The 13,226-nt window shown below is 44.1% G+C and overlaps 1 protein-coding gene across 3 annotated transcripts in view; it reads right to left on the bottom strand.

Annotated features, from left to right (window-relative positions):
* Positions 1 to 6,197, bottom strand: part of ATXN10 (ataxin 10) — a 173,603-nt gene extending 167,406 nt beyond the window's left edge. For all 3 annotated transcript variants that reach the window (XM_055375381.2, XM_031005368.3, XM_063705018.1), the window contains exon 1: positions 4,487 to 6,197. In XM_055375381.2, coding sequence (XP_055231356.1) covers positions 4,487 to 4,602 — 116 coding nt within the window. In that variant the 5' untranslated portion in view covers positions 4,603 to 6,197. The remainder of the gene's footprint in view (positions 1 to 4,486) is intronic.
* Between the last annotated feature and the right edge of the window lie 7,029 nt (positions 6,198 to 13,226).

Raw genomic sequence — 13,226 nt, 5'->3', positions numbered from 1 at the left:
AAAAATACAAAATTAGCCAGGTGTGGTGGCACATGCCTGTAATTCCAACTACTCGGGAAGCTGAGGCAGGTGAATTACTTGAACCCGGGAGGCGAAGGTTGCAGTGAGCCAAGATCACACCAGTGCACTCCAACCTGGGCAACAAGAGTGAAACTGTCTCAAAAAAAAAAAAAATTAAAAATTGAAAAATATGGCTAATGCAACTAAGGAAATGAAACATTAATTTTACTTATTTTCAATTAATTAAGTAGCTACATGTAGCTAGTGGCTACTTAATGAACAGCACAGATGGAGTATGACAACCCATCTCACCTGGCTCTACACTTTGTGGGGTCTGGAGATGCCTCATGGATGCATCATAAAGGCAACTAGCCAGGTACGGTGGCTCATGCCTGTAATCCCAACACTTTGGGAGGCCGAGGCAGGAGGATCACTTGAGGCCAGGAGTTCGAGACCAGCCTGGGCAACATAGTGAGACCCCCTTCTCTAGAAAAAATGCACTCCAACCTGGATGACAAACTGAGGCCCTGTCTCGAAAAAAAAAAAGAAAAATAATTAAAGGAGCAACTAAAATAGAATTTTAAATGTTTGTCTTACTTGTTCAGAAAGAATTTAACATGACTTGCAAAGACTCACAGCAAGATAAATCACTTGTTAAACAAATGTGAAATACGGTGATATCTGCATTAAACAAAAAGTATAAAACAAATGTGAGAAAAAAGAATTATCTTACACAGAGAAGAAACAGCTGAGGAATATCTCAATACTGATATTATATGACCATAAGCAATATGTTTAAATTATTTTAGTGACCAAGACACTGTTTAAGAAGTGGGTTACAGAATGCATTTAATACACAGCATGGAGAATTAAGACTGGTGTATTAATGATGTATTGCTACATAGCAAATTAGCCCAAAATTTAGTATTTTAAAACAATAACATTTATGATCTCACACAGATCTGAGAGGCTTAGGGTGTCTCATGAGGTTGCACACGTGGCTGAGGATGTGACTGGAGCTCAGAGGACCTGCTTCCAAGGTAGTTCATCACATGGCTGTTCAAAGGAGGCCTCAGCTCCTCACCACACAGCTCTCTGCATATGGATGCTTGAGTGTCCTCATGACATGGCAGCTGGCTTTGTCAGAGTGGGTGATCCAAGAAAGAGCTAGCAAAGAGGAAACTACGATGCTTTTTATGACCTAGTCTGAGAAGTCGCACACTGTCACTTCTACCATATTCTACTCTTCAGGAGCAAGTCACTAAGTTCAGCCCACACTCAAGGAGAAAAGAATTAACCTCCTCCTCTTGAGAAGGTCAGAGTATCAAAGAATTTGTGGACATATTTAAAATTACCACAATGGGATATAAGAATTTCTTTTCACTTCGGGGTTGCTAAAATTGTAATGAGATCCTGAGATCCCTTTCTCTGGAAACCCCAAAATTAGAACTGTCTTCCTGAAATAGCTTCAATTTTTGTTTTTGATAAGACAGGAGATTCGACACAAATGGATTCTTGGTCACTTATAACCTTGTTATATTTTAATAACAGGTCCTAAATAAATGGCATTTACTATGCATAAACCACTATGCTACACATATAATATTACAGATCCTCAAAATAATCTGTCAAAGTGGCTACCATCATCCCGTTTTCAAGAAAAGAAACAAGAAGCCTCACAAACTAAACCAGGATTCATATCCAGGTCTCCATGGTTCCAAAGCCACTGCTCTTTCCACTGCATGACACTTCTATTACTCAAGCTACCACTGACAGAAGTTTGTTTTGTAGCATGGAAGAGCTCAGAAGGACCACCAACTACATTATGTCTACGATTCTTCAAATATAAAATGGAATCCTAGAGAAATAATGTATTCCACCAAAAGAGAAGAATCTCTTAATTACTTTCCTCACTGTTTTTGCTTTTTGTCTGCTGTTTTCTATTTGCTACACTGAGGACTCATTTTGCCTGGCTTTTTGTCTCGTCCACCTTCTAACACCTTGGCCCATCCTCCCCCTGGATCCATCTGTGTTCCTGTTCACACTAGACAACAGCCCTATGCCCTCTCTGAAGAGGAGACCCCCAAGGACAAACACTGGCTCCCTGAGCATCAGAACTGGAGGGATCCTCTCAGAGGAGCGGCAGTCTGGGCCCAGCCCCATAAGACCCTTATAATTTGTCCAAAGACAAAGAGAAGCAGTGACAGAACCAGGACCAGAAGCCTGTCCTTATAAACCCTGATCACGAGTTCTCTGCACCACCACACAACTGTGTCTTTCCATGCCAGGACCTGCACATCAGTTCACCTTTCCTGGTCTCCAATCTCTGCCTGGAACAAGGACACTGTCCCAGAACTCAGATGACATCTGGGAAGCATCCTCATTTCCTCATTCTCCCCCCAACAATCCAATTGGTCCGAGTCCTGTCCATTCAACCTTGTATCTCTCAGTATTTATTCTACTCATCCCCACAATGTCCTAATTTAGGCACTTTTCTCTTTCACATGGGCTTCTGCTACCACTCCTTAAAGGTCCCCCCTGTCTCTAGCTTCGTCCTCTCATTTATTCCCCACAATGGAGGCGGAGGCGGCCAGGAAGATCTAACAGGCAGATCTTATCACGCCACTCCCTTGACAAAAACCACCAATGGTTCTCTGTAACTTCTTCCCTCACAAGAGATAGAGTCAAGAAGGGCCTTCTAAACTGGCTCAGGGGCTTGGATTTTCTCCAAGTTATAAAAAGGGAACTGATGTCTGACTAAATGTCTCCTCTGTACGAGAAACCTTATCTATGTTACTTTACTTAATTGTCTCATCGGTTTTGCAAAATTAACATATGGCCCCTTTGCAGACACTGTTCCTTCTAGTCCTCTCATCTATAACCCAGCACCTGAAATAATCTTAAAAAGCCTCTCCTGGCTCGCCAATCTTCCAACATATCCACATGTTCCCCTGTGCCACCACCTCTTGTACAGATTTCCATTACAGTGTGTTTATTTAGCAATTTCCCAAATATGCTTGATAAAAGGGATCACTCACATCATTCCTCTTTGTACCCTCAGACCCCAACAAAAAATCTGTTTCATAGTAGGTGCTCAATAAATGGTTGATGACTGGGTTATTAACTAAAAGGAGGGTCCATCATGATACAGAAATGCCTAAGCATTAAATCAATAAATACATCTCCCCCAAAGGCCCATAGAGCAGTACCAGGGACTTTTATTAATAGCATTCTTTCAGCAGCTCCACATTTCCCAAAGTGATGTGAGGTAAAGGAAGTGCTCAGACCAGGTGTCTAGTTTAAAGAGAGGAAGTCCTCTAGTGATCACCTAGGCTGACCCAAGTCTAAGTATTTCTTTCTTCAATGTTCCCTCTGCTTTGTACATACATACCCCCACAGCTGTGTTATCTTGTACATACTAGTACAGGAGAGAGCAAGGACTTTCCATTTTCCTACCCCATCACCTAGCACAATAGCTGATACATGGGGAACTACCAATCAATGTGTTAAGTGATAATATCAGCTACATTTAGTGCTACGTACAGGTATGTCCTAAGGATTTAATATGCATTATATCTCATTTAATCCTTATGACACTATCACCAGGTAGGTACTGTTCAACTTTATTCCCATTAAATAGACAAGAAAACTGAGGCCCAGAGGACAGAACAAGATCAAACAAGAATTGACTGAGGGCTTCGCACATTTTATATTTTCACATGCTTTATTTCATTTATTCCTCTGTACAATCCAGCAACTAAGCTGTGTATTATAGTCCCATTTTTAGACAAGAATTCTAAGGCCTGGAGAAACTGCACAGTAACACGCAGCTTGCAGGGCCAGGAACCAAATCCACAACTGTCGACTCCTGGGCACCTTCTCTTTTTGCCTGGCTATCTTGCCCCTCAGTGGCATCAGGACTGGACTGGTCTCTCCAGGCCCGTGCTCTTCCACACTGCACAGAGCGCTGCCCCCAGGGGAGATGGTGCAGCCTGGGCTCTAACGCCGAAGAGAAAGGAGTGCCAGTCCCACTCCATGCCTAGAGACTGCCATCCCCGCAACTGCCCAATTCCCGCGTCCGTAACACGCGTCTCTCCCGCGAAAACACACGCTTTATGACTCTGGGGGCCGCGTGGGTCTTGCAGCCAGGGCCTGGCGCAGCCCTCGCACATGACAGGGGCGGCCTAAGCGTGTGTTGGGTCAACATCACCGGCACGCCGCGGCAAGGGCTCCCGGGATCGCGGCTTCGCACCCGGACTGGCTGCGGTGGGGGAGCGGGCGCCCGCCCCAGGCCCCGCGGGGACCCACGAGCACGAGGCGGTGCCTGGGAGTCGGGAGGCCTGGGTGGCGCTCAGGCAGCCCGCGCAGGCCTCGCCCTCCGCGTCTCCAGCGAGGCGGGGGCGGCGCCTGGGTCCAGGCCGGGGCCGCCGCGGGAGTCCCGGCCGCCCTCCCCTGCCCGGGGCAGCCCCCCGGCCGGGCCCGTTACCGGTTCCGCTGCTCTTTGAAGAGCGCCGTGAGCGCGCGCAGGGCCTCCAGGTCTTGGATGGGCGCCGGCACCATGACGCCCGACAGCCTGGCAGGCGGCGGCCTGGGCGCCGCCATCTTGCCGCTCACAGCTGGGCCGAGCCTGACGAGGAGGAGGAAGGCGAGGAGGACGAAGGGGGAGGATGGCGAGGAGGGAGGAGTAGGATGGCGAGGAGGAAGGGGGAGGCCTCGCCCTACACAGCCCTAACCGCCGCCGCCGCTGCAGCCCGCGCTGCCCTGAAGCTGCGCCGCGGCCGGAGAGCTCTAGGCTGAGCCCTGACTCGCCTCAGGCGGGAGGAGGAGACGGCGCCGCGGGGGAGGGGGCGCCGGCGGAAGTCCCGCCTGAGGGGAGGGGGCGCGGCGGAAGTTCTGAGTGAGAGCGGGGAGGGATGCTGGGGGTGATGGAGTCGGAAGCGTCGCAGACGGGGCTCCTCCGAGGGGAAGGGACGCCGGGGGGAGGGGGACCTGTGTTGATGTGGCCGTAACAGGGTCTCGGTCTTGGGAGCGGGTATCGGGAACCAGAGGTTCACCCTGAGAAAGAGGGGCGCGTCCTATAGGAGGGGGCCCGCGGACAGAGGGGTCTCCCCCAGGGGAGGGGATCCGGGGGGTAAGGGGCCTGTGGAGGGTGGGGCCGTAGCAAGGTCTCGGTCTTGGGAGCGGGTATCGGGGACAGAGGTTCACCTTGAGGAAGAGGGGCCCTCCTGTGGGAGGGGGCCCGCAGACAGAGTGGTCTCCCCCAGGAGAGGACATTCTGGGTGGAGGGGACCCTCTTGGGAGGAGACGCTGACTGAGGGGCTCGGGAACGAAGGGGGCCGGGCAGAGGCTCCCCCTGCTAAGGCTGAAGACCTTGATCCCACTGCTCAAGTGGGTTGATCAGTGCCCCCGCCCGGGTCCACCGGAAGCTGGATCGGTCTGTCACCAGCTTGCAAGTCTCAGGCCCCGAAAACGCACTTCCCAGTACTTACTGATCATTGCTGATCAATACCAGACCACTTACCAGGCACTTTGCCTCTAGTGAGTATACATTGCTCCAGCTCCTCAAAGCCTTAAAATACCGTTCGAAGTCAAGAAGCTAAGTTACACAGCAATAGGGTTAGAATTGTTTTTTTTCCTAAGGGAAATGAATATATTTCACAGGAATCAGACAAGGCTTCTCTATCTGGTGTTGATAACTCACATATTTTCTTTCCACTGCCCTTTATTACAGCGTATATACTTTCTTTCAACAAAAATTGTTGCTAAGCCCTGCGCTAGGTGCTGGAGATGTAAAGATTAATAAAAGATAGTTCCAAACCTGAAGGAACCTCACAGACTATTGAGAAGGAGAGAAGCAAACATAACTGAGTATAGTTGTGAACTGCTATAACTGTACAAATTGCTGTGGGACCACTTAAAATATATAAATACATACCCTTTACATTCTGCTTGGAGGGTAGGAGTGTGCTTATAACATGGCGCTTTTAACATTCTTTGCTAAATAAAATGTAAAGATACAATAAACACCACCAGAGTATGCAGAAGAAGTGAATCCTGGTGGGGCATGGTGGCTCATGCCTGTAATCCCAGCACTTTGGGTGGCCAAGGCAGGAGGATTACTTGAGCCCAGGAGGTCGAGGCTGCAGTGAGCTGTGATCACACCACTGCACTCCAGCCTGGGTGGCAGAATGATACCCTGTATCAAAAAAAAAAAAAAGGAGGGAGGGAAATGAATGCTGCTGCACAAGGAAGTTACTTGATATTGTCATTCAGTTTACCCATTTAATTGAGTATGTATTTATTCATTCCACGAATATTGCGGTGTACTATGTGCCAGGTATTAGATCACTTATTAATAGCAGTGCTCAAGACAATGCAAAATGTTTAACACTCCTTAAGCTAGCAGGGCAAAATCTCTTAATTTTCCCTTGAGGAGCACAGGATAGTAAAATGTACTTGTTATGCACCAAAATCCTGATCTTTAGGCCAGACACGGTGGCTCATGCCTGTAATCCCAGCACTTTGGGAGGCCGAGGCGGGCAGATCACTTGAGGTCAGGAGTTCAAGACCAGTCTGGCCAACATGGCAAAACCCCCTTTCTACTAAAAATTAGCCAGGCATGGTGGCGGGTGCCTGTAGTCCCAGCTATTTGGGAGGCTGAGACAAGGGAATTGCTTGAACCTGGAAGGCACACGTTGCACTGAGCTGAGATCATACCACTGCATTCCAGCCTGGGCAACAGAGGGAGACTCTGTCTCAAACAAACAAACAAAAAAACCTGGCCTTTAGTTTTCTTATTCTCAAATGTAACAACATTCCCAGAAAAACATTCCCTATAATATTCATACTTCTTGCCTGGAATATTGTAATATATTCCTGATTGGTCTTTTGGCCTCTGCTCTTGCTTCCTTACGTTTTAGATCCTTTAAAAAATATTTCAACATTTAACTCTGCCCAAAACCCTCTAAGGGATTTCCATTTCACTCAGAGTAAAAGCCAAGTTCTTCCAATAGAAAAGCCCCTAAATGACCTGCCTCCTCCTTTGCCATCACCTCCAGCCCCTGTGGGCTCTAATCACATCTACTAGCCTCTTCCTCTTCCATTGTGCTTCAGCCATACTGACCTCCTTATTGTCCTCTGTCTATTTAAAAGGAATAAGCTGAGGTAAAATCAATATAAAGAGTATATTTGGGCCAACGTGAGCACTGCAGTCCAGGACACACATCCAAGTTGCCTTGGGGAGTCCTCTGGAGAACGAAAGAGAAGCTCAACTTTTTAAAGAAAAAAGGACGAATCAGGAGAGAGGGTGATTTAAAAGGTTGTTTGTCATGAATTCTCATTGGTTTAAGAAATAATGTTGGTTAATGATTGGCTGTACAATGTTGAACTATAGATTGTATGCCATTGTGTGGCTAGTTGACATCAGTTCGTCTAGAGGCCAAACAGAATGTGGCTTCAAGAGGTAATTGGGCCAGGCACGGTGGTTCATGCCTGTAGTCTCAGTGCTTTGGGTGGCTGAGGCAGGAGGATTGCTTGAGCCCAGGAGTTTGAGACCAGCCTGCACAACATAGTGTGAGACCCCCCATCTCTACGAAAAAAGTTTTAAAAAATTAGGCATGGTGGTACATGGCAATAGTCCCAGCTACTCCAGAGGCTGAAATGGGAGGATTCATTGAGCCTAGGAGTTGAAGGCTTCAGTGAGCTATTACCACACCACTGCAGTCCAGCCTGGGTAATAGAGTGAGACCCTGTCTTTAAAAAATAGTAATAATTCTTTTTAAAAAGAGGTAAGTATTCAGCTCAAGGAGGAGAGACATGATTGGTGTTTCATTCCAATGCTTCTCTAGGCCTGATCATTTAAAGGAGATCATATTCCTCAGATAAAGTTTTGTTTTTCCTTTTTTTTTTAATCTCATAACTCCACCAGGAAAAGAACCCTCCTGCCTTAGGACTTTGTATATGCTGGTGTTTTTGTTTTTGTTTTTGTTTTTGTATAGAACAACTCCTCACAAACATCTCCATGACTTGCTTCCTTATTTCCTTCAACTACCTGTTCAAATGATCTTTTAACAACCTTCCTGATCAATCTATTTAAAATTGTAACAGGCTACCCAAATTCCTGATCCCCAGGAATTTTCCGCATAGCACTTAATACTTGATATATAACTTACTTTTCTATTTTGTTTATTGTTGCTTATCTATTTCACTTACTACTAGAATGTAAGCTCTACAAGGGTAGAGATTTTTGTCTCTTTTGGTTATTTTTGTATCTCCAGCCCAGCACCTAGAAAAAGACCTACTATGTGGTAATTGCTCAATAAAAGTTGAATTAATGAACAAAGAATCTTTTTAACTATATCAGCAGAGGCCGGACACGGTGGCTCATGCCTGCTCACGGTTGTAATCCCAGCACTTTGGGAGGCGGAGGCAGGCAGATCACCTGAGGTCAGCAGTTTGAGACCAGCCTGGCCAACATGGTGAAACCCCCATCTCTACTAAAAATACAGAAAAAAATTAGCCAGGCATGGTGGCAGGCACCTGTAATCCCAGCTACTCAGGACGCTGAGGCAGGAGAATCACTTGAGCCCGGAGGCAGAGGTTGCAGTGACCTGAGAGCACGCCATTACACTCCAGCCTGGGTGACAGAGCAAGACTCCATCTCTAAATAAATAAATAAATAAATATACATATATATATATATATCTTCAGAAAGGAGATAGCATGCCTCTAGAAGAAGTGCAATAATCCAAAAAGTACAGAAAAGGAGGCTGATGGAAAAAGAAGAAAAATTATAAGGGAAAAGATTAAAAGAGAGAGATTAACAGGACAGACAAAAAGTAGAAATACGCATAAGAGAAACGAAAGGAAATTAAACTGGTCAAACAGTGGATGTTATTGACTGCCCAAAATCGACTAGAGGATTTCAACCTTGACTGAATTGACAGAACCAAGTTAATATTTCACTAGGGCTAAATGACATTGTTAATGTTATATAGCTGTTTGACTTAGACAAACCAGATGAACATGCCACCATGTTGATGTATGTGAATTCAACTTCAAATGAAATTTGTGATATAAATTTGTACCTTGAGCCCACTGCAGAAGAATTGAATCAGCAATGACTCAGTAATCAAGAAGGAAGTAAATACAAAGAAAAGAAAAGGAAGGAAGGCAAAAAAGAAAATCAGAGAAGAAAGTAGATGAGGTGCAAGGCAAAAACAGATTTGGACCAAAGTGCATATGATTTTGGCAAGGAAAAGAGAGAGGAAGTAAGTGAATACTGGTAAAGAGAATAGAAGATGAGGCCGGGTGCAGTGGCTCACACCTGTAACCCCAGCACTTTCGGAGGCCAGGGAGGGTGGATCATGAGGTCAGGAGATCGAGACCATCCTGGCTAACAAGGTGAAACCCGTCTTTACTAAAAATACAAAAAATTAGCCAGGCATGGTGGCGGGCACCTGTAGTCCCAGCTACTCAGGAGGCTGAGGCAGGAGAACGGTGTCTACCTGGGAGGCGGAGCTTGCAGCGAGCTGAGATCACACCACTGCACTCCAGCCTGGACAACAGAGCGAGACTCTGTCTCAAAAAAAACAAAAAGAGAGACTGAGTAGAAGATAAGTGACAAGTGGATAGAAAAATGTGTGCTTCTGCTGGCTTTTCTGTTGGAAACTTCCTTCTTAGCATCTCTGCTTACGATGCTCTTGCTAGAAAGCTTTTGTCATATATCACCAACTCCACAAGATCTCATGTGTTCTTCAGAAGAATCTCTGGTCAACCTGTGCCTCTCTTTTGGCACTGACTTTCCATAGTCAGCCTGTGCTATAGATGTGTGTTTATGCCCTCCTCTTCCACATCTGAGGTCCCTCAAGGCAGGGATTTTCTCATCTTCATCCCAGCCCTGTGCTTAGAAGCAATGCTATCAATATCTGTTGAATGGAAAACTCTGGAGATTGAGAAAAAGGAGAAAAAAATAACAGAGTAGTGTACTTGTTCAGAGCAGGGATTGGCACACTATCACCTATGAGCCAAACTCTTCCCGTCACCTATTTTCATAAATAAAATTGTGTTAGAAACTGTCATAGTCATTCATTTACATATTCTCTGTGGCTACTTTGGCACTAAAGTGGCAGAATTGACTTGTTGTTACAGAGACTGTATGGCCTCCAAAGCCTAAAATATTAACTATATGGTTCTTTTTAGAAAAGGTTTGCCAACTTCTGGTAAAGAACATGAGCTCTGGAGTCAGACAGACCTGGGTGATGTGAATCCCTCTTTTATCTCTTAGCACCTGAACTTGGACAAGTAACCATCTCTTTAAGCCTTTTTTTTTTTTCATTTGTAAAATGGAATAGTAATAGCACCTATTTAATTAAATTGTTGGGAAGATTTGATGATAGTCAATTCAGAGTCTGTCGTATATTTAGCTTAGTTCAATACGTGTTAGCAGCGAACTGTGTGGTGTAAAAGTGAGAAAGTAGAAAGAACGAAGTGGGCAAGGAGATCAAAAGCTGTTAGGTAGTTGGGCAAATGAGAAACAGTAGGAAACACGTAGGAAATTGTGAGTAGGGTCAAGATATAATTGGTAATAAGTGACTGACAATAGACTACCGGTATTTGCGGTGATCATTCTGATGTTAGTAATAGTTGCCTGGTGGGGATCAATTATTTTTATGTAATTTGTAAAGTTATTAAGCTATTCCTTATGATTGTTACCAATCCATTTTACATTTTATTTTTCATATTTCAATTTAACCAGAAGATTTGAGCATCTATCATGGACTATATTAGAACCTAGTCTTACGAAGATGAATAATATAATACCTCAGTCATGAATAACCTCTGAATCTATTAAAGGAAAACAGAAATATATACTGATAAGATAGCATAATAAATAATGTCAGAAAAAAGATGTATAAAGAGCTAGGAAGCTGGAGAGATGAAGAAATACAACTAGAGAAACCATGTAAGCTGAATCTTAAATAATTGTATGAGCACTAGACAAACAAAGGTGGAAATACATTCTAGAAAATGAAGCACCAAAATATAGCCTCAAACCAGCTGACTTTATATATGGTTCTACCAAACATGGAGAAAAGATGTAATCCCTGCCTTATACAAGAAGCTTCATAAAACAGAAAAAGCTTCACTTCTGGTAATGTCATACCAAGTTATTTAAAGCTATCCTCTGAATGAGAAAAACTTTTATTTTAAACCCAAATGAAATATTTCAAAAACCTCTTTGTCACCTGGTTGATCCAAGGAACCAAAACACCTGAATTGGGATTAAGACAGACCCAGAATGGTGGCACATTTAGACATATGACAGAAGCAAATGAAAACCATCTTTGGAAGAATGTGCCATCCTAAGCATCAAATTATTTCTACAAATACTTCTCAAATAGAGTGAACAACACAAAAATAACTCACTCTACAGGGAAACCAGATATTATAAGAACCAGCAGAAGCAACATACAACAGAAACTGATCCACAAAAACTTAAGCTATTGGAATGGAACATGGCAATGACACAACAGGTTTACTATGTTCAAATAAATAATTCGGCCAGGCGCGGTGGCTCACGCCTGTAATCCCAGCACTTTGGGAGGCTGAGGCGGGCAGATCATGAGGTCAGGAATTCGAGACCAGCCTGGCCAACATGGTGAAACCCCGTCCCTACTAAAAATACAAAAAATTAGCTGGGCGCGGTGGCATGCACCTGTAATCCCAGCTACTCGGGAGGCTGAGGCAGGAGAATTACTTGAACCCAGGAGGCAGAGGTTGCAGTGAGCCGAGACCACGCCACTGCACTCTAGCCTGGGCAACAGAGTGAGACTCCATCTCAAAAAAGAAAAAAGAAATAGTTCAAAAGCCCAAGCAAGGAATTGAACTATAAAAAGTGAAATAGTGTATTTATATAATAAATAAATAGAAATTCTGGAACTGAAATTAGAAATAACACAGTAACAACTCAATTGATGGGATTAAAACAGGTTAGAGAGACCTAAAGAGAGAATAAATGAACTGGAAGATTTAGAAAGAAACTATCCAGAATGAAGAAATTAAAATACAAAAAATACAGAAATGCTAAGAGATGCAGAAAATAAGTTGAGAAAGTCTAACACATGTAACTGGAGTCTCAAAAGGAGAAAGAAACAGGACAGAGGCAATACCTAGGAGAATAGCTGAGAATCTGCCAAAACTGATGAAAGATTCCAAACCACAGATTCAAGAAGCTCAATGAATAGAAAGCAGAATACACCAAAAGAAATCTAAATATAGACACACCATATATTCACATCCAGTGAAGTTATGGAAAAAGACAAAGACAAAATCTGATAAGAAGCCACAGGGGAATAAAAAGACAGTTTATTTTTAAAGGAGTGAGGATTGAGTAAGCTGTATCCTCCACAGAAACACTGGAAACCAAAATAGTGGAATGCTATCTTCAATGTGCTGAAAAATAAAAATAACTGCCAACAGATCCATGGTAAAGGAAATACAAAAGAGTGTGAATTAGAGACAAAAACAATCCCAGATGGAAGATGAGAGACAGAAAGGAATAAAGAAGACTGAGAATGGTATTTACCATCCGCTTCATCTAAATGAACATCCAAAGTACAAAACAATCATAAAGCAACAATGTCTCATAGGGTTTAAAATAAAAAATTAAAATATTCATGACATGGCTCTGCTCCAAACCATCGTAACACTACCTGGGACTTTTGCCTTCTGCTGTCCCAACTAGTGACCCCAGGACTCTCAAAAGACCACCTCTGTAGGAACAGGCCCAGGTTTATCTCCTGCCTAAGGACTTCCTCTGCCTTACACTTCCCAGCAGCCAAGATCACAGAAAGTCAAAGGCCAGCAAAGAAAGAAAATCTGTTGACAGGAAAGAAGGGAAATCCATTGAGAACAGTCTGTAAAAGCCAGAACGGTTTTTTGTGAAATGAGCTTTGTCAAGTCAATCAGTACCAAACAAGATTTGGATATTATTGGCACTCTGTGCTCCTTCTGCCTGAACTGGGAACTCCTCTATTAGTTTTGACATTATCTGGTTTTGAACCTCACTTATAAACATCTGGTAGAAAACTATGGAAGAGAAACTTGCAAATGCCATTCTGAACGGGGCCATCATTGAGACAGTGGTTTAGGCCAGGACTATTCAAAGTGCTCTGCGGACCAATTCATGACAAGCTTCCACTTCTGGGTAAGATGGACAAAGACCC

This window comes from Gorilla gorilla, chromosome 23 (assembly GCF_029281585.2).
Source record: "Gorilla gorilla gorilla isolate KB3781 chromosome 23, NHGRI_mGorGor1-v2.1_pri, whole genome shotgun sequence".
Lineage (NCBI taxonomy): Eukaryota > Metazoa > Chordata > Mammalia > Primates > Hominidae > Gorilla > Gorilla gorilla.
The sequence above is the reverse complement of the archived record's forward strand: the minus strand, read 5'-3'. Positions and strand labels throughout refer to the sequence as shown.